This window comes from Ranitomeya imitator, chromosome 4, assembly GCF_032444005.1.
Source record: "Ranitomeya imitator isolate aRanImi1 chromosome 4, aRanImi1.pri, whole genome shotgun sequence".
Lineage (NCBI taxonomy): Eukaryota > Metazoa > Chordata > Amphibia > Anura > Dendrobatidae > Ranitomeya > Ranitomeya imitator.
In genome coordinates this window covers 671750584-671769108 of record NC_091285.1, presented here as the reverse complement: position 1 = coordinate 671769108, position 18525 = coordinate 671750584, and the positions used below count along the sequence as shown (strand labels likewise).

The 18525-nt window shown below is 45.3% G+C and overlaps 1 protein-coding gene across 3 annotated transcripts in view; it reads right to left on the bottom strand.

Moving 5' to 3' along the window:
* Positions 1-261: 261 nt before the first annotated feature.
* CRB3 (crumbs cell polarity complex component 3) overlaps positions 262-18525 on the bottom strand; it is a 29080-nt gene continuing 10816 nt past the window's right edge. For all 3 annotated transcript variants that reach the window (XM_069767305.1, XM_069767304.1, XM_069767306.1), the window contains exons 3-4: positions 3021-3064; positions 262-2679 (exon numbers count right to left, since the gene is read on the bottom strand). In XM_069767305.1, the coding sequence (XP_069623406.1) occupies positions 2476-2679; positions 3021-3064 (248 nt within the window). In that variant the 3' untranslated portion in view covers positions 262-2475. The remainder of the gene's footprint in view (positions 2680-3020; positions 3065-18525) is intronic.

The window sequence follows — 18525 nt, the reverse complement described above, 5'->3', positions numbered from 1 at the left end:
CTCCAATTTTGTGGAAAAAAAAACAAAAAAAACTTAGTATAAAAAAATAATAAATTGTGAAACTCTTGCCATTTTCACATTGACCACTAGATGTCATAATACTTTTGTTTTAATTTGTAGGCAATGTGTCACTTTCCAGCGTGCTGCGACGCTAGTTTAATATTTCAAAGTTACTACTATTATTAATTTTACCTTCTTTTTGTCACAATTATCATTAGTCTTATATAATGCCAGTTAATTGAAGAAGAAAACAATATGAAATTAATGATAAAATACTTTTATTTTATTTACATCTAAAATGTGTAGAAAAAAAAAAAAATAATCGTAAGATCAGTACAAAACAGGATATTAGAAATATTCTCAGAACAGTGGTAAGGAAATTATTTTATTTGGCGTAACAGGAACAATTTTCAGTAAGAGGTGGGTAAGGCACATGAGGTTGAGCAGCACCTGTGTGGACCCCCGACCCATGAATAGTGCCCTTACCTACCATACACTGGGGTGCGGCAGACATGTTATGTACCTTATACCAAAGAGAAGTCACTGGTTCCCAGTATGTATTTCCTCCATTTCCATTATGTGCACGGATAAAATTTATTAAGGAGGGCACCGATAACTTGTATTATGTGACAATTACTATATAACAAGAGGTATCAAAGTATATACCGTACGTCTCCCTCTGACCTTATTTCGTACGTTTTAAATGATTTTGTAGCACTCTTGTTCTGGTGGGGATGCTTATACTTTATCCACACCCAGAGCTGCATTCATAATTCTGCATCCAAAATCCAGTTGTATTTTCAGCACTTATTGTGATTTTGCGCGTGTAAACGCACAAACAAGAAAACAATGTCAGTCCAGCTGTTCGACTAGTAGATTTCGGATCCCTATGGAAATGAAAGGGGAAAAGCTCAGGACACTCTCCCGTACACAGGAGCGCTCGCTTGGCCGAGTGCACCCGAGATCTTTATGAGAAGGCCACGGATTGGCACATTGGCCAGCAAATTATCTCAAGCAGAATAATTAAACAGGCAGTTTGATATTGGACATGCGTGATCGATATCTCTCCCGACCACCAGTCATCAGGTTCCCCATGCATACGAGACCATAGATATCGTCAGGTTCAGCCGATATTTGTCTACTGTGTATGAGGGCCTTAAGAGAGCCGCCCTGACAGCGGATCATGGTGGGAGCTGGTGATTTTGCAATATTTATAACAGCAGCTTGTCAGGAGCTGAGAGGGAGAAGAAGGGCAGTGAGTAGATAACTGCTGTATACAAGTCAATGGGCAGAAGAGAGGAGACTGGTATGTTAGGAGTTAACTATCCTGGCATGCAACTACTTCGGACACTAGGGCAGGCTTTCGTGGCCAAGCTACATGGAAAACAGCTGTACACCATGAAAGACAAAAGCTGTCATTGCAAGAAAATGACAGCAGATTTAAAAAAAAAAAAAAAAAAAAAAAAAAAAATCATGCAGGTTAACCAAAGCAATTTAATAACCAGAGAATACCGCTTTAATGCCAGGGCTACATGGAAACTTTGGCCACGTAATCTGTGTCAAGGCCAAAGTAGCCATCTAGGCCCAGTCTAAACCAACAATTAGACTGGCGAGGGCTATGCTAGGTCCTGCTGCTCATAGGAAATCAGAATTTTGAATGCAGCGCTGGATAAAGCTGGGATCTAACACCAAATGTGAGTGAAGACAATTAATTTTGTATTGCCACATAGTTGCCGGTATGGTGCATCAGTCCGCCATGGCCACCGGCGGCCCTCATCAGCCACCTCTGGGTGCAGTAACTTGTCAGAGGTCTCCCCACTGGAGCATTGGATGCTCCCGTCACTGGAGCATCTCCCCCTTCACCTCACATTATTACACGTGTGGATTAAAAAGTCAAATAATGAAAATAATTAATTAAATAGACATCTCTTAATATGTTATAGCCGTCCTGATTTCCTGGCTGCATAAATACAAAAATAATTAAGCCATCTACAAAATGCGTTAACAGATTAAAATTAAAAAAAAAAAAATTAGGCCATATGTTATGTTCTAACCCCGCAGCCATTTTTGATTTTCAACTTTTTCTTTTTTTTTCTTTCTTCTTTTTAAATGATCTAATACTGTTTTTTGAGACTAGCTGTGGGAGGGAGAAGTAATTATGCAAAATGGATGCTCATTAAAAAAAAAAAAAAAAAAAGTTAAAGTATGGTGGACGTGACCTATTGTTATGACTTAAAGGGCAAGAAGCAAATATGACACGAGGTATGGTGGAGAGAAGCGCAGTGTCCCATCGCTGACCGGGCCTTTGTAGTGGACACGCGCCCATGTCACGCTGTAACCAGGGTCTACTCCACCTGCGGCACGGCAGTCTTTAAGCAGCACGGTCCCCTGGCTCCAGGGTTTACTGGCCTCAGTAGTTGGGGGGATGTTCAGGCTCTCAGGGGGAGTCTCTGTCACCTGCTCCGGAGGGTCTTCTTAGATCAGCCGTTCTTCTGGGGGAAGCTTCAAGGCAGCGTTGTTCTCCACTCGAGATCCGGCCTGCTCCTCGTTGCTGGGCCGATACGTCCCCTCCGTCTGACGCTTCTCTTTCACTTTGACTAAGAAGAACGCAATGATGCCGATGACAATAATACCGCCAACTACGGACGGCACAATTATGGCAGCCAGGCGCTCGGATTCCTGGAACAGTAGAGAAGAGAATGGTTGGATTTTCAGTAGGTCCAGCGAAGGACTAGGACTGGTAATTCTGCACTGTGCGAATGAAGAGCTAATAACCTGAAGCCACGACCAGAAGTCTCTAATCACATGTGGAGATGACGAAGGAATTATTCCAAAGACTAAAACCAATGAAAATAAATACTATAATGCATCATTGAAAAGCCTCAGAGATCAATAATAGCTGCCTGCCAGAGCTATCTGCAATGCGGCTTTCCCTGTTCTTCTCCCAATAAAATGGTAAAAGGTCAAATTGGTTCATAATACGTGACACTGGTTCATCCAAAAAGCCCTATTTCACTCACCGTGAGTCTGCCTGGGGACGGCGTGGTGGCTGTGTCATTCGTGGCTAAAGAGGGAATGGAAACAAAAATGCATATGGTTAAGAAAACACTGCCACTATATACAAGAATATAACTACTATAATACTGCCCCCTATGTACAAGAATATAACTACTATAATACTGCCCCCTATGTACAAGAATACAACTACTATAATACTGCCCCTATGTACAAGAATATAACTACTATAATACTGCCCCTATGTACAAGAATATAACTACTATAATACTGCTCCCTATGTACAAGAATACAACTAGTATAATACTGCCCCTATGTACAAGAATATAACTACTATAATACTGCCCCTATGTACAAGAATATAACTACTATAATACTGCTCCTATGTACAAGAATATAACTACTATAATACTGCCCCTATGTACAAGAATATAACTACTATAATACTGCTCTTATGTACAAGAATATAACTACTATAATACTGCTTATGTACAAGAATATAACTACTATAATACTGACCCTATGTACAAGAATATAACTACTATAATACTGCCCCTATGTACAAGAATATAACTACTATAATACTGCTCCCTATGTACAAGAATACAACTAGTATAATACTGCCCCTATGTACAAGAATATAACTACTATAATACTGCCCCTATGTACAATTATATAACTACTATAATACTGCTCTTATGTACAAGAATATAACTACTATAATACTGCTCTTATGTACAAGAATATAACTACTATAATACTGCTCTTATGTACAAGAATATAACTACTATAATACTGCTCCTATGTACAAGAATATAACTACTATAATACTGCCCCTATGTACAAGAATATAACTACTATAATACTGCTCCTATGTACAAGAATATAACTACTATAATACTGCCCCTATGTACAAGAATATAACTACTATAATACTGCTCTTATGTACAAGAATATAACTACTATAATACTGCTCCTATGTACAAGAATATAACTTCTATAATACTGCTCTTATGTACAAGAATATAACTACTATAATACTGACCCTATGTACAAGAATATAACTACTATAATACTGCTCCTATGTACAAGAATATAACTACTATAATACTGCCCCTATGTACAAGAATATAACTACTATAATACTGCTCTTATGTACAAGAATATAACTACTATAATACTGCCCCCTATGTACAAGAATATAACTACTATAATAGTGCCCCCTATGTACAAGAATATAACTACTATAATAGTGCCCCTATGTACAAGAATATAGCTACTATAATACTGCTCCTATGTACAAGAATATAACTACTATAATACTGCCCCTATGTACAAGAATATAACTACTATAATACTGCTCTTATGTACAAGAATATAACTACTATAATACTGCCCCCTATGTACAAGAATATAACTACTATAATACTGCCCCCTATGTACAAGAATATAACTACTATAATACTGCCCCCTATGTACAAGAATATAACTACTATAATACTGCCCCTATGTACAAGAATATAACTACTATAATAGTGCCCCTATGTACAAGAATATAGCTACTATAATACTGCTCCTATGTACAAGAATATAACTACTATAATACTGCCTCCTATGTACAAGAATATAACTACTATAATACTGCCCCTAAATACAGGACTATCACCATTACAGTAGTGGATACGTGGCGTTGTCAGTATACATTATCACAGTCCTTCACCTTCCCACTCTGACTTTCTAGCAGAGCTTTGCTTGGATGAACATGGGCACTTACCCGCCCAGGCCATGGGGCACAGGAGGCAAACTTGGCACATGCAAATTCCAGGTCCCAGGCATGTAGGAGCAGAGAACACTTCTTCCCGGCAGGTAATGTTTGTGTAATAATCATTTATCAGAAAATAGAATGGTGGGAGTTCGGGGGGAGAAGGGCCATGTTCTTGAGAACACTGTGCTTTCGGCACTTACTTATTAACTCTGATAATATGCACCAAGGTTAAATATTACAGGGCTCCTCAGTGCGGGCGGATGGGGTTTAAAATTAAACATCTTGAGCTTTGGTTTAAGGAAAACTTTGAGAACCTGCATTATGTGGGGAGGTGAAGGGTTACACAATTATAATGGGCCGAATGCCCAGATCCACAAGAGATCCCAGACTCAGATCCCATAAATCACGTGGCCCCGCTGTAGGAACGTGGCCCCGCTGTCAGTCTATTCTGGCTTGTACAAGGTGCTGCAGACATGTCGGCTTCCTGCCATGGGCAAGTTCAGTCACTACCTCGGCCTGAGCCAGCGAGCAGAGCACAACCCTCGTACCCGGGAAATGTAGATCATTAATATCCAAGAGTCTAAAGGGTCTCTACACCTCGCTGAGCTTACAGCATGGCAACCTTAAGCCCCCCAAAGCATGGAATGATCACCCAGCCAGCCGCCATCTCCCCTGACTCCCCCATACACAGTATCGTCCAGCTAGAAGAGCATCTACCAGGATGGTGGGGGAGAGGGAAGAGCATGTACCAGGATGGTGGGGGAGAGGGAAGAGCATGTACCAGGATGGTGGGGAAGAGGGAAGAGGGTGTACCAGGATGGTGGAAGAGAGGGTTGAGGGTGTACCAGGATGGTGGAAGAGAGGGAAGAGGGTGTACCAGGATGGTGGGGGAGAGGGAAGGTGTACCAGGATGGTGGAAGAGAGGGAAGAAGGTGTACCAGGATGGTGGAAGAGAGGGAAGAGGGTGTACCAGGATGGTGGGGGAGAGGGAAGAGCATGTACCAGGATGGTGGGGGAGAGGGAAGAGCATGTACCAGGATGGTGGAAGAGAGTGAAGAGGGTGTACCAGGATGGTGGAAGAGAGGGTTGAGGGTGTACCAGGATGGTGGAAGAGAGGGAAGAGGGTGTACCAGGATGGTGGAAGAGAGGGAAGAGGGTGTACCAGGATGGTGGAAGAGAGGGAAGAGGGTGTACCAGGATGGTGGAAGAGAGGGAAGAGGGTGTACCAGGATGGTGGGGGAGAGGGAAGAGCATGTACCAGGATGGTGGAAGAGAGGGACGAGTGTCACGGGGTCCTTCTCCGGTATCACACAATCAACAGAGCCAGTGAAAAAAGTGAATAACTTCAAGACCTTTATTTAGGCAAAAATACGAAAGGTCCATATACAATCCACCACATAAAGGATAAAATAGTCCAGAACACGAATACAGTTCAGTAACAGGATAAAAGTCCAACAATCAAGCAGACAGAGGATAGCATAGTCCATATACTCTTCTTTCTCTCCGAGATGCTGTGAACACATCATCATTCCACACAGGACTGATCTGTGTCTCACCTCCTCATTCACAGGTCAGGAGGGGGAGGGTCTCATGGGCTCATTGTTTCAACAAGCTAGGTCAACATGTCTTTAGCATATTAGCAAACAATACAGTGCTGTGGGGGCTGATATCAGATGGCAGCAACAGCCATTCATCAATTAGCAAATAACTCCTTCTACAAGAGAACACCATGAAAATAAGTAATGATACCCACATAGCATATCACACCATCACAAGAGCATGTACGGGGATAGTGGGCGAGAGGGAAGAACATGTACCAGGATAGTGGGCAAGAGGGAAGAGCATGTACCGGGATGGTGGGAGAGAGGGAAGAGCATGTACTGGGATGGTGGGCGAGAGGGAAGAGCATGTACCAGGATAGTGGGCAAGAGGGAAGAGCATGTACCGGGATGGTGGGAGAGAGGGAAGAGCGTGTACCGGGATGGTGAAAGAGAGGGAAGAGCATGTACCGGGATGGTGGGGGAGAGGGAAGAGCGTGTACCGGGCTGGTGGGAGAGAGGGAAGAGCGTGTACCGGGATGGTGGGAGAGAGGGAAGAGCGTGTACCGGGATGGTGGGAGAGAGGGAAGAGCATGTACCGGGATGGTGGGAGGGAAGAGCATGTACCGGGATGGTGGGGGAGAGGGAAGAGCATGTACCGGGATGGTGGGAGGGAAGAGCATGTACCGGAATGGTGGGAGAGAGGGAAGAGCGTGTACCAGGATGGTGGGAAAGAGGGAAGAGGGTGTACCGGGATGGTGGGGGAGAGGGAAGAGGGTGTACCAGGATGGTGGGAGAGAGGGAAGAGCGTGTACCGGGATGGTGGGAGAGAGGGAAGAGCGTGTACCAGGATGGTGGGAAAGAGGGAAGAGGGTGTACCGGGATGGTGGGAGAGAGGGAAGAGGGTGTACCAGGATGGTGGGAGAGAGGGAAGAGCGTGTACCGGGATGGTGGGAAAGAGGGAAGAGGGTGTACCAGGATGGTGGGAGAGAGGGAAGAGCGTGTACCAGGATGGTGGGAAAGAGGGAAGAGGGTGTACCGGGATGGTGGGAGAGAGGGAAGAGGGTGTACCAGGATGGTGGGAGAGAGGGAAGAGCGTGTACCGGGATGGTGGGAGAGAGGGAAGAGCGTGTACCAGGATGGTGGGGGGAGAGGGAAGAGCGTGTATCGGGATAGTGGTGGGGTGGAGCATATCATCTGCAGTGCTGTGATACCCCTGCCTGCTCTCTGTACGAGTTTTTTTCTAAACTAAAATGCCAATATTCTGGATAAATTGCCATGGCACTCTGTCGACTAAAAGGTTTGTCAGCACTGTTGTAGTATGTTACTTAAAAAAAAAAAAAAATGGAGCCGGAGTTAGTGTGTGCACAAACCGTGATCTCTTTTTATTCATTTTATTGAAAACCCTGCATATGTAAATTCGCAGACAGGGGCTTTAAAAAAAAAAAAAAAGAAGTGTAAAATTAAAAACCTACCGCTAAAAATACTCGCTACCCGGGGCGTAGAGAGGGTTCAATAGCTAGTTATTATATAAAAGCAGAGGAAAATGTGTGAAGGGTAATGTAATATTTGCATGATGTTAAACAGTGTCAGAGTTACCGGTGGGCCCTCGGTGTTACCGGCATCAGCACTGTGTGGAGAGGGACCAGTCACCAAGGACTAATACAGATCCTGCTTTTCATGCTGATTGCAGATGTTCTGGATATGATTATGGGGGCGGCTGTTAGCAAATTTGACAGGTTTGCTTTACAACAGCTTCAGAGACCATAGACTACAATAGGCAGAATCTGACAGATCTATAGGAGAGTGTTGTGGACCTGACTTGAGGGGGACAAAGAGGTAGCGGTGACCATCACAGTATTGTGGGCATGCTTTGCTAATTGTGAAGAAAGCATTAAGGGATGGTGGGGGGTGAGCTGTGATATCTATTGTGAAAGGTAGATCCTATGGCATATAGGAGTTATAAGTTTTTCAGCAGAAGTAGGAGGAGGTGAGCTGTGACATCACCTATTGTGAATGGTGGATTCTGTGTTATCTACTGTGTATAGAGGTGCTATCAGTCATTGTACAGGAGGAGGAGGAGGTGAGCTGTGATATCACCTATTGTGAATGGTGGATCCTGTGTTATCTACTGTATATAGAGGTGTCGCTGTCGTAATGTGATTGCTGAAAAGTGATCCCTACCAAACAGGAAGGGGTGGCGGTTGCTCAGAGGTTACTCCGGTTGCCTGGTTACTGCTGTACATTACACCCTCTTCTGAGGGATCAGATATCTCCTGGGCCGGTATCATCCTTGCACGGTGCAGCAGAGCTATATAGCGATGATGCCTCCCCGGCACGTGAAGGGGCGCTCAGCACGGGGTGAACAGACTATGTATAACACCCATGGTGCAAATCAAGGGGCTGAAACAGACCCACAAACCCCTCTGCTGTCCCACCCAGCCAGGGGAGGTTATCCCTTTAAAATAAGTTTTTTTTTTCTTCCAGCAATTGACTTCCCCTTTAAGATGAGCCGGATGTGTATTACTGATGAGACAATAAAGCAAAACCTTAACCCATTACTGATCCTTGTAAAACGACTCAGCGCCCGGAGAAGAGCAGGTTTTCCAACATATGGAAGCAGACGCCAACATAAACAGTTGGGGACACGGTGCTGTGCGGCTCACGACAAGCTTGGATGCAGCAGCTCAGCGTCATGTGACAGGTTTAGATACTGTGCTGCCGAGGAAGCGCAAACACTACGGGGCCATGTTCCAAAATCAAACGCTTTTCCTGCCGCAGTCCGTGGCAAAACCTGCCATAAAAGTCTGCTCGATTATTGCGTTTTGCTGCATTTTGTTTTTTGGTCTAAATTTGAAGCAGCATTTTTTAATTTTTTTTGTACAGAAACTCTGGGACTCATAACTGCATTTTTTTTTGTCAGGCTTCCTAACAAAAGTCCATACAGAGAATCGCACGGTGGGTAGGAGTTCATGAAATTGTGGGTTTTATGTCCCCTCCCCAAAACCCCCCCACAGCATTGACGTTATATACAGTGGGGGAAAAAAGTATTTAGTCAGCCACCAATTGTGCAATTTCTCCCACTTAGAAAGATGAGAGAGGCCTGTAATTGGCATCATAGGTAGACCACAACTATGAGGGTATGTTCACACGTTCCTGATTTCCATCCTTTTTTTTTCAGGACTGTTTTTTAAAAAACTGCAGCTCTTGGCAGAAAACGCAGGTCCTTTTTTTTGGTCCTTTTTTGATCCTTTTTTTGATCCTTTTTTTTTATGCAGTTTTCTATGCAGTTAAAATGGCTGAAAATACCCTAACCCTACCCCTATTCTAACCCTAGTGGAAAAAAAAAAAAAAAAAATTCTTAATTTTTTTTTATTGTCCCTACCTATGGGGGTGACAAAGGGGGGGGGGATTTACTATTTTTTTTTATTTTGATCACTGAGATATAACCTATCTCAGTGATCAAAACGCACTTTGGAACGAATCTGCCGGCCGGCAGATTCGGCGGGCGCACTGCGCATGCGCCCGCCATTTTGCAAGATGGCGGCGCCCAGGGAGAAGACGGACGGACGGACACCGGGAGGCCGGGTAAGTATAAGGGGGGAGATTAGGGCACGGGGGGGGCATCGGAGCACTGGGGGGGGGCATCGGAGCACGGGGCGGTGGGATTGGAGCACGGGGGGGCGGGATCGGAGCACGGGGGGGCAGCCACACTCCTCCCACGCACTTCCGCCCACTTCCCCGCACTTCCTGCTGCAGCGGTTCGGCACCACAAACCGCAGTAAAACCCGCAGATATTTTTTTCATCTGCGGGTTTTACTGCGGGTTTGACCTCACAATGGAGGTCAATGGGTGCAGAACCGCTGCGGCTCCGAAAAAAGAAGTGACATGGTACTTCTTTTTTACCGTGGCTATTCAGCGCGGCTTTTTTTCCCGATTCCCGCATCATGTGCACAGTGGTTCCTGTTTTCCATAGGGTACATTGTACTGTACCCTGCATGGAAAACAGCTGCGGAACCGCAGCGGCAAAAACGCTGCGGTTCCGCAGAAAAAAAAAACGCACTGTGTGAACATGGCCTGAGAGTCAAAATGAGAAAACACATCCAGAAAAATCACCGCGTCTGATTTATTTAGCAAATTATGGTGGAAAATAAGTATTTAGTAGTCACCTAAAAACATGCAAGATTTCTGGCTCTCACAGACCTGTAACTTTTTCTTTAAGAGGCTCCTCTGTCCTCCACTCATAACCTGTAGTAATGGCTCCTGTTTGAACTTGTTATCAGTATAAAAGACCCCTGTCTACAACCTCCAGCAGTCACACTCCAAACTCCACTATGGCGAAGACCAAAGAGCTGTTGAAGGACACCAGAAACAAAATTGTAGCCCTGCACCAGGCTGGAAAGACTGAATCTGCAATAGCCAACCAGCTTGGTGTGATGAAATCAACTGTGGGAGCACGAATAAGAAAATGGAAGACAAACAAGACCACTGATAATCTCTCTCGATCTGGGGCTCCACGCAAGATCTCACCTCGTGGGGTCAAAATGATCACAAGAACGGTGATTTACTATTTTTTTTTATTTTGATCACTGAGATATAACCTATCTCAGTGATCAAAATGCACTTTGGCCGGCAGATTCGGCGGGCGCACTTCGCATGCGCCCGCCATTTTGCAAGATGGCGGCGCCCAGGGAGAAGACGGACGGACGGACACCGGGAGGCCGGGTAAGTATAAGGGGGGAGATTAGGGCACGGGGGGGGGGGCATCGGAGCACTGGGGGGGGGGGCATCGGAGCACGGGGCGGTGGGATTGGAGCACGGGGGGGCGGGATCGGAGCACGGGGGGGCAGCCACACTCCGCCCACGCACTTCCGCTTCAGCTTGGTGTGATGAAATCAACTGTGGGAGCACGAATAAGAAAACGGAAGACAAACAAGACCACTGATAATCTCTCTCGATCTGGGGCTCCACGCAAGATCTCACCTCGTGGGGTCAAAATGATCACAAGAACGGTGAGCAAAAATCCCAGAACCACACGGGGGGACCTAGTGAATGACCTGCAGAGAGCTGCGACCACCGTAACAAAGGCTACCATCAGTAACACACTACACCACCAGGGACTCAGATCCTGCATTGCCAGACGTGTCCCCCTGCTTAAGCCAGTACATGTCCGGGCCCGTCTGAAGTTTGCTAGAAAGCATTTGGATTATCCAGAAGATTATTGGGAGAATGTCATATGGTCTGGTGAAACCAAAGTAGAACTGTTTGGTAGAAACAAAATTTGTCGTGTTTGGAGGAGACAGAACGTGGAGTTGCATCCAAAGAACACCATACCTGTTGTGAATTCTGTGGCAGAGCTCCCTCCTGTGGTCACAAGTGGTTCTTCGCCTGATTCTCTCTGTGAGCTTCCGTTGGTGGAGGAAAGTGGTACTGCGGCTTCTGAGTTTCCTTCCTCAGGTGATGTGGTGAAGTCGTTAGGTGCTGCTCTATTTAACTCCACCTAGTGCTTTGATCCTGGCCTCCAGTCAATGTTCTAGTATTGGACCTGTTTCCTCCTGGATCGTTCCTGTGGCCTGCTGCTCTGCATAGCTAAGTTCCGCTTTGCTATTTTGTTTGCTGTTTTTTTCTGTCCAGCTTGTCTATTTGTTTTTTCCTGCTTGCTGGAAGCTCTGGGACGCAGAGGGTGTACTTCCGTGCCGTTAGTTCGGTACAGAGGGTCTTTTTGCCCCCTTTGCGTGGTTTTTGTAGGGTTTTGTGTTGACCGCAAAGTTACCTTTCCTATCCTCGCTCTGTTCAGAAAGTCGGGCCTCACTTTGCTAAATCTATTTCATCTCTACGTTTGTCTTTTCATCTTAACTCACAGTCATTATATGTGGGGGCTGCCTTTTCCTTTGGGGTATTTCTCTGAGGCAAGGTAGGCTTATTTTCTATCTTCAGGCTAGCTAGTTTCTCAGGCTGTGCCGAGTTGCATAGGGAGCGTTAGGCGCAATCCACGGCTGCCTCTAGTGTGGTTGGAGAGGATTAGGGATTGCGGTCAGCAGAGTTCCCACGTCTCAGAGCTCGTTCTATGTTTTTGGGTTATTGTCAGGTCACTGTATGTGCTCTGACCTCTATGTCCATTGTGGTACTGAATTACCTTATAACACATACCTACTGTGAAGCATGGGGTTGGCAACATCATGCTTTGGGGATGTTTCTCTGCAAAGGGACTAGGACGACTGACCCGTGTACATGAAAGAATGAATGGGGCCATGTATCGTGAGATTTTGAGTGCAAACCTCCTTCCATCAGAAAGAGCATTGAAGATGAAACGTGGATAGGTCTTTCAACATGATAAAGATGCCAAGCACACCACCAGGGCAACAAAGGAGTGGCTTCGTAAGAAGCATATTAAGGTCCAGGAGTGGCCTAGCCAGTCTCCAGATCTCAACCCTATAGAAAACCTTTGGAGGGAGTTGAAAGTCCATGTTTTCCAGCGACAGGCCCAAAACATCACTGCTCTAGAGGAGATCTGCATGGAGGAATGGGGCAACATACCACCAACAGTGTGCACCAACCTTGTGAAGACTTACAGAAAACATTTGACCTCGGTCATTGCCAACAAAGGATATAACAAAATATTGAGGTGAACTTTTGATTATGACCAAATACAGTTATATGAAAAAGTTTGGGCACCCCTATTAATCTTAATGTTTTCTAAAAAAAATTTTTTGCAACAGCCATTTCAGTTTCATATATCTAATAACTGTTGGACACAGTGATGTTTCTGCCTTGAAATGAGGTTTATTGTACTAACAGAAAATGTGCAATCTGCATTCAAACAAAATTTGACAGGTGCATAAGTATGGGCACCCCACCAGAAAAGTGACATTAATATTTAGTAGATGCTCCTTTTGCAAAAATAACAGCCTCTAGTCGCTTCCTGTAGCTTTTAATGAGTTCCTGGGTCCTGGATGAAGGTATTTTTGACCATTCCTCTTTACAAAACAATTCTAGTTCAGTTAAGTTTGATGGTCGCCGAGCATGGACAGCCCTCTTCAAATGATCCCACAGATGTTCAATGATATTCAGGTCTGGGGACTGGGATGGCCATTCCAGAACAGTGTAATTGTTCCTCTGCTTGAATGCCTGAGATTTGGAGTGGTGTTTTGGATCATTGCCTTGCTGAAAGATCCATCCCCTTCGTAACTTCAACTTTGTCACTGATTCATGAACATTATTGTCAAGAATCTGCTCATACTGAGAGGAATCCATGTGTCCCTCAACTTTAACAAGATTCCCGGTGCCGGCATTGGCCACACAGCCCCAAAGCATGATGGAACCTCCACCAAATTTTACTGTGGGTAGCAAGTGTTTTTCTTGGAATGCTGTGTTTTTTGGCCGCCATGCATAACGCCTTTTTGTATGGCCAAACAACTCAATCTTGGTTTCATCAGTCCACAGGACCTTCTTCCAAAAAGAAATTGGCTTCTCCAAATGTGCTTTTGCATACCTCAGCCGACTCTGTTTGTGGCGTGCTTGCAGAAACGGCTTCTTTCGCATCACTCTCCCATACAGCTTCTCCTTGTGCAAAGTGCGTTGTATAGTTGACCGATGCACAGTGACACCATCTGCACCTAGTTGATGCTGCAGCTCTCTGGAGGTGGTCTGAGGATTGGCCTTGACTGATCTCACCATTTTTCTTCTCTGCCTTTCTGATCTTTTTCTTGGCCTGCCACTTCTGGCCTTAACAAGAACTGTACCTGTGTTCTTCCATTTCCTTACTATGTTCCTCACAGTGGAAATTGACAGGTTAAATCTCTGAGACAGCTTTTTGTATCCTTCCCCTGAACAACTATGTTGAATAATCTTTGTTTTCAGATCATTAGACAGTTGTTTTGAGGAGCCCATGATGCCACTCTTCAGAGGAGATTCAAACAGGAGAACAACTTGCAAGTGGCCACTTTAAGTAGCTTTTCTCATGATTGCATACACCTGGCTATGAAGTTCAAAGCTCAATGAGGTTAGAAAACCAAAAAGCATTAAGCTACTTACTGGTAGCAGCATTTTTCGGAGGCCCATGACAGCACTACGAGAGAGGGGATCCGCCCTTCAGGAACAGGAAACCTACAGATACAAAAGGGCGGCACCTCTCCCCATGCATCAGTTGTATATTAGAGCCTGAGAGGACAAACCGCGGTTAGTAACACACAAACATACATTATATACAGTTTATGTACAAAAATAATCCATCATATTGAACTATATACCACACGTGAGATCTATCTATCTCATTATATATACTATAGGAAGTGCAACCCCCACGTGAATAGGGAGGGAACTAAGGGTGCTGTCATGGGCCTCCGAAAAATGCTGCTACCAGTAAGTAGCTTAATGCTTTATTCGGACTCCCATGACAGCACTACGAGAGAATTACAGAGATGTAAACTACCTTAGGGAGGGACTATAGCCTGTAGCACCCTTAACCCGAAGGTGAGATCAGAAGAGAACCCCAAGTCCAACCTATAGTGCTTGAAAAAGGTGGAAGGGGATGACCACGTAGCCGCCTTACATATCTGGTCGATGGAAACTCCAGATCTTTCAGCCCAGGATGTAGCCATGGCCCGGGTGGAATGTGCCCTCAGATTCTGCGGAACAGGACTTCCACCTGCAGTATAAGCCAGAGAGATAGCCTCCCTAATCCACTTCGCTAACGTGCACTTTGACACTCTAAGACCTTTCCTGGGACCTTGGAAGGATAGAAACAAAGCCTCCTCTCTCTTCCAAGCATCAGTGACTGATATATATTCTAAGAGACATCTCCTAACATCTAACGTATGGAGTAACTCTTCTTTGGAATTAGAAGGATTAGGGAGAAATGATGGTAGAACTATCTCCTGAGATCTATGAAAATCTGAGGCCACTTTCGGTAAATAAGCTGGATCTGGTCTGAGGACTACTCTGTCCTGTAGAAACTCTGTATAGGGGGAGAGCCTAGAAAGAGCCTGTATGTCTCCTACCCTACGAGCAGATGTAATTGCCACCAAAAATGCTGTTTTGAGGGATAGTAATTTAAGTGAGGCTGAATGTAAAGACTCAAACGGTTCTTTAGTCAAAGCAGAGAGGACTAGATTGAGATCCCAAGGCATTGACCTATTCCTGTGTATAGGTCTGGACCTACTAGCTGCTTTGATGAACCTTGATACCCAATAATTACCAGCAATGTTACAAGAAAATAGGGCCCCTAGGGCTGAGACTTGTACTTTTAGCGTACTCGTGGATAGATTTAGCTCTAGCCCTCTCTGCAGGAATTCTAGAATCTGGTTAATTGGTAAACCCTCTTCGATATTAAAATTTGAAGAGGCCAGAAACTTCCTCCAAGTTCTAGAGTAGATCTTAGTTGTTATGAGTTTTCTACTCTTCATAAGGGTATCAATGAGATTTGGAGAAAATCCTCTGTTTTTTAACAGTGACCTCTCAAAGACCATGCCGTCAAATGGAGACCCTTCACTTGTGGATGGTTGATCGGACCTTGATGAAGTAGGTCCGGGATGTCCGGCAGTACCCAGGGGTCTTCCACCGACATGGTCCTGAGCCAGGAGAACCAAGCTCTTCGGGGCCAGAACGGAGCGATCAGTATGATTCTCGCTTGATCCTCCCTTATCTTTTTGACCACCAGAGGCAACAGGTTTAGCGGGGTGAACGCATAAGCCAACCGGAAATCCCATCTGATCAGGAAGGCATCCACTGCCAGCGGATATTCCCTGGGATTCAAGGAACAGAATATTTTCGTTTTTCTGTTGTCCTTGCTGGCAAATAAGTCCACCTCTGGATGACCCCACCTGCGGACAATCTGGTTGAAGATTTTTGAGTTCAGAGACCATTCTCCTTGTCTTAAGGTGTTTCGACTTAGAAAGTCCGCCCTTATATTTTCCTTCCCTTTTATATGCACTGCTGTTAAAGATCGAAAATGGTTTTCCGCTATCCGGAGCAGGCGGTCCGCTATTTCCATCAGGAACTCGGAGCGTGTTCCACCTTGGTGATTCACGTAGGCCACTGCCACCTGGTTGTCGGAGAGGATTTTCACATGGTGACCCTGTAGATACACGAGGAGTTCCTTAATTGAGAATTCAATTGCCATCAACTCCTTCTGATTGGAAGAGGCTGATGTTTGGGGGTCCCATAGACCCTGGACTACCACGTCACCCATGTGAGCCCCCCACCCCGTGGGGCTGGCGTCTGTTGTGATTACCCGAGTCACCTGAGTCACCCAGGGAACTCCTGCTGACAGATTGTCTTCCTCTAGCCACCATCTAAGAGATGTAAGAACCCCTGGACTCAATGTCATCTGACCCTGCAAGGAACCCTGTAAGACCCTATCATAATGTAGTACGTCAAACTGTAAAGGCCTGGAGTGGAACTGGGCCCAACGGACGGCGGGGATACAGGAAGTTAGGGAACCTAACAAAGACATACCCTGTCTAAGGGTCATGGATGGTTTATTAATTGCTTTTAACACCTGTTGTTGGATATGAAGTAATTTATCAGGCGGAAGACAGCATTGTTGGGACTCGGAATTTAACAGCAGCCCTAGGAACCTCTGGGTCTTTAGGGGTTGCAATCGGGATTTAGCATAATTTATGATCCAGCCCAGATTTTCCAGTTTAAATATAGCTGTTTTAACCTGAGCCAGGCAATGGTCTACTGAGTTCCCCACTATTAGGAAATCATCCAGATAAGGAACAATGAGAATATCGGATTCACGTAAGTGCGCCATAACCTCCGCAACTACTTTAGTAAATACCCGGGGAGACGTTGAGAGGCCGAAGGGAAGGGCTCTAAATTGAAAATGGCGAACAATACCTCCCATAGACACCGCCACACGTAGAAACTTCTGGAAGTTTTCGTGGATAGGAACATGATAGTATGCATCCTTTAAGTCCACAACTACCATGAAGCAGTGTTTAAACAACATCTTTATTGCAGAACTGATTGACTCCATTTTAAACGTGGTATTAACCAGGTATTCATTAAGGGATTTAAGATTGATAATAGTCCTGAACGACTTGTCTGGTTTTTGAATCAAAAAAAAGAGGAGAGTAGAATCCTCTTCCTCTCTCTGACTCCGGAACCTCAATCAGTACATTTTTACGGCATAAAGTCATGACCTCTGACTCTAAGGCCGTCTGCTCAATAGTGGAGGAACGCAAGGGGGTTAGCATAAACTTATCACGAGGCCAATGAACAAATTCCAATTTTAGGCCTTCCGATACAATACCTCGGACCCAGACACTATTCGTGATGTTAGTCCATGCGGAAGAGAAGGTTGACAATCTCCCTCCCACAGGGATTGCTAGTCATTGGTCTGGTTTCTTACGTTCTTTTGAGGAACGGCGAAACATGTAACCCGTACCTCTCCTGCGTCTATCCTCCCATCTAAAATTTTCTCTAGAGGGTGAGGATACGCGCTTCCTTCCACGACCAAATCTCCTTCTGTTAAATGGACGCCGGTAAGAAGCTGATGACAAATTAGGAAATTTCTTCTTATCATCTCCAGCCTTTTCGAGCAGCTCATCCAAGGTTGGCCCAAAGAGATATTCCCCTTTACATGGGATAGCGCATAATTTGGATCTTGACTGGATATCCCCCGACCAACACTTCAACCATAAGGCTCTACGAGCCGCGTTGGAGAGTCCTGCTGCTCTGGCCGCCATTCTGACCGAGTCCACCGACGCGTCCGACAAGAAAGCCGCAGCATCCTGAATCACTGGAAGCGCACCTAGAATAGAATTCCTGGAGGCGCCTTCTTTAAGCTGGGATTCCAACTGTTCCAACCAGACCATTAGGGATCTGGCTGTACAAGTCGCAGCCACTGCTGGCCTCAAGGATCCGGCTGCCATCTCCCACGTACCCTTAAGGAAGATCTCCGCCTTCCTGTCAAGAGGGTCTTTAAGGGACCCCATGTCCTCGAAAGGTAAAGCTGCTTTCTTAGATGCCTTCGCCACCGCCGCATCTAATTTAGGGGCCTTGTCCCAGGTATCCACATCCGTATCTTCAAAGGGATACCTGCGCTTTAAAGCCGGTGGCAAAGAACCTTTCGTCTCCGGTTTTTTCCATTCCCGGAGAATCAGGTCTTGAATCTTATCAATCACCGGGAAGGATCTGCGTTTCTTGTGTTCCAAGCCGCTGAACATTAGCTCCTGACGGGAAAGCTGAGTCTTAGGCTCT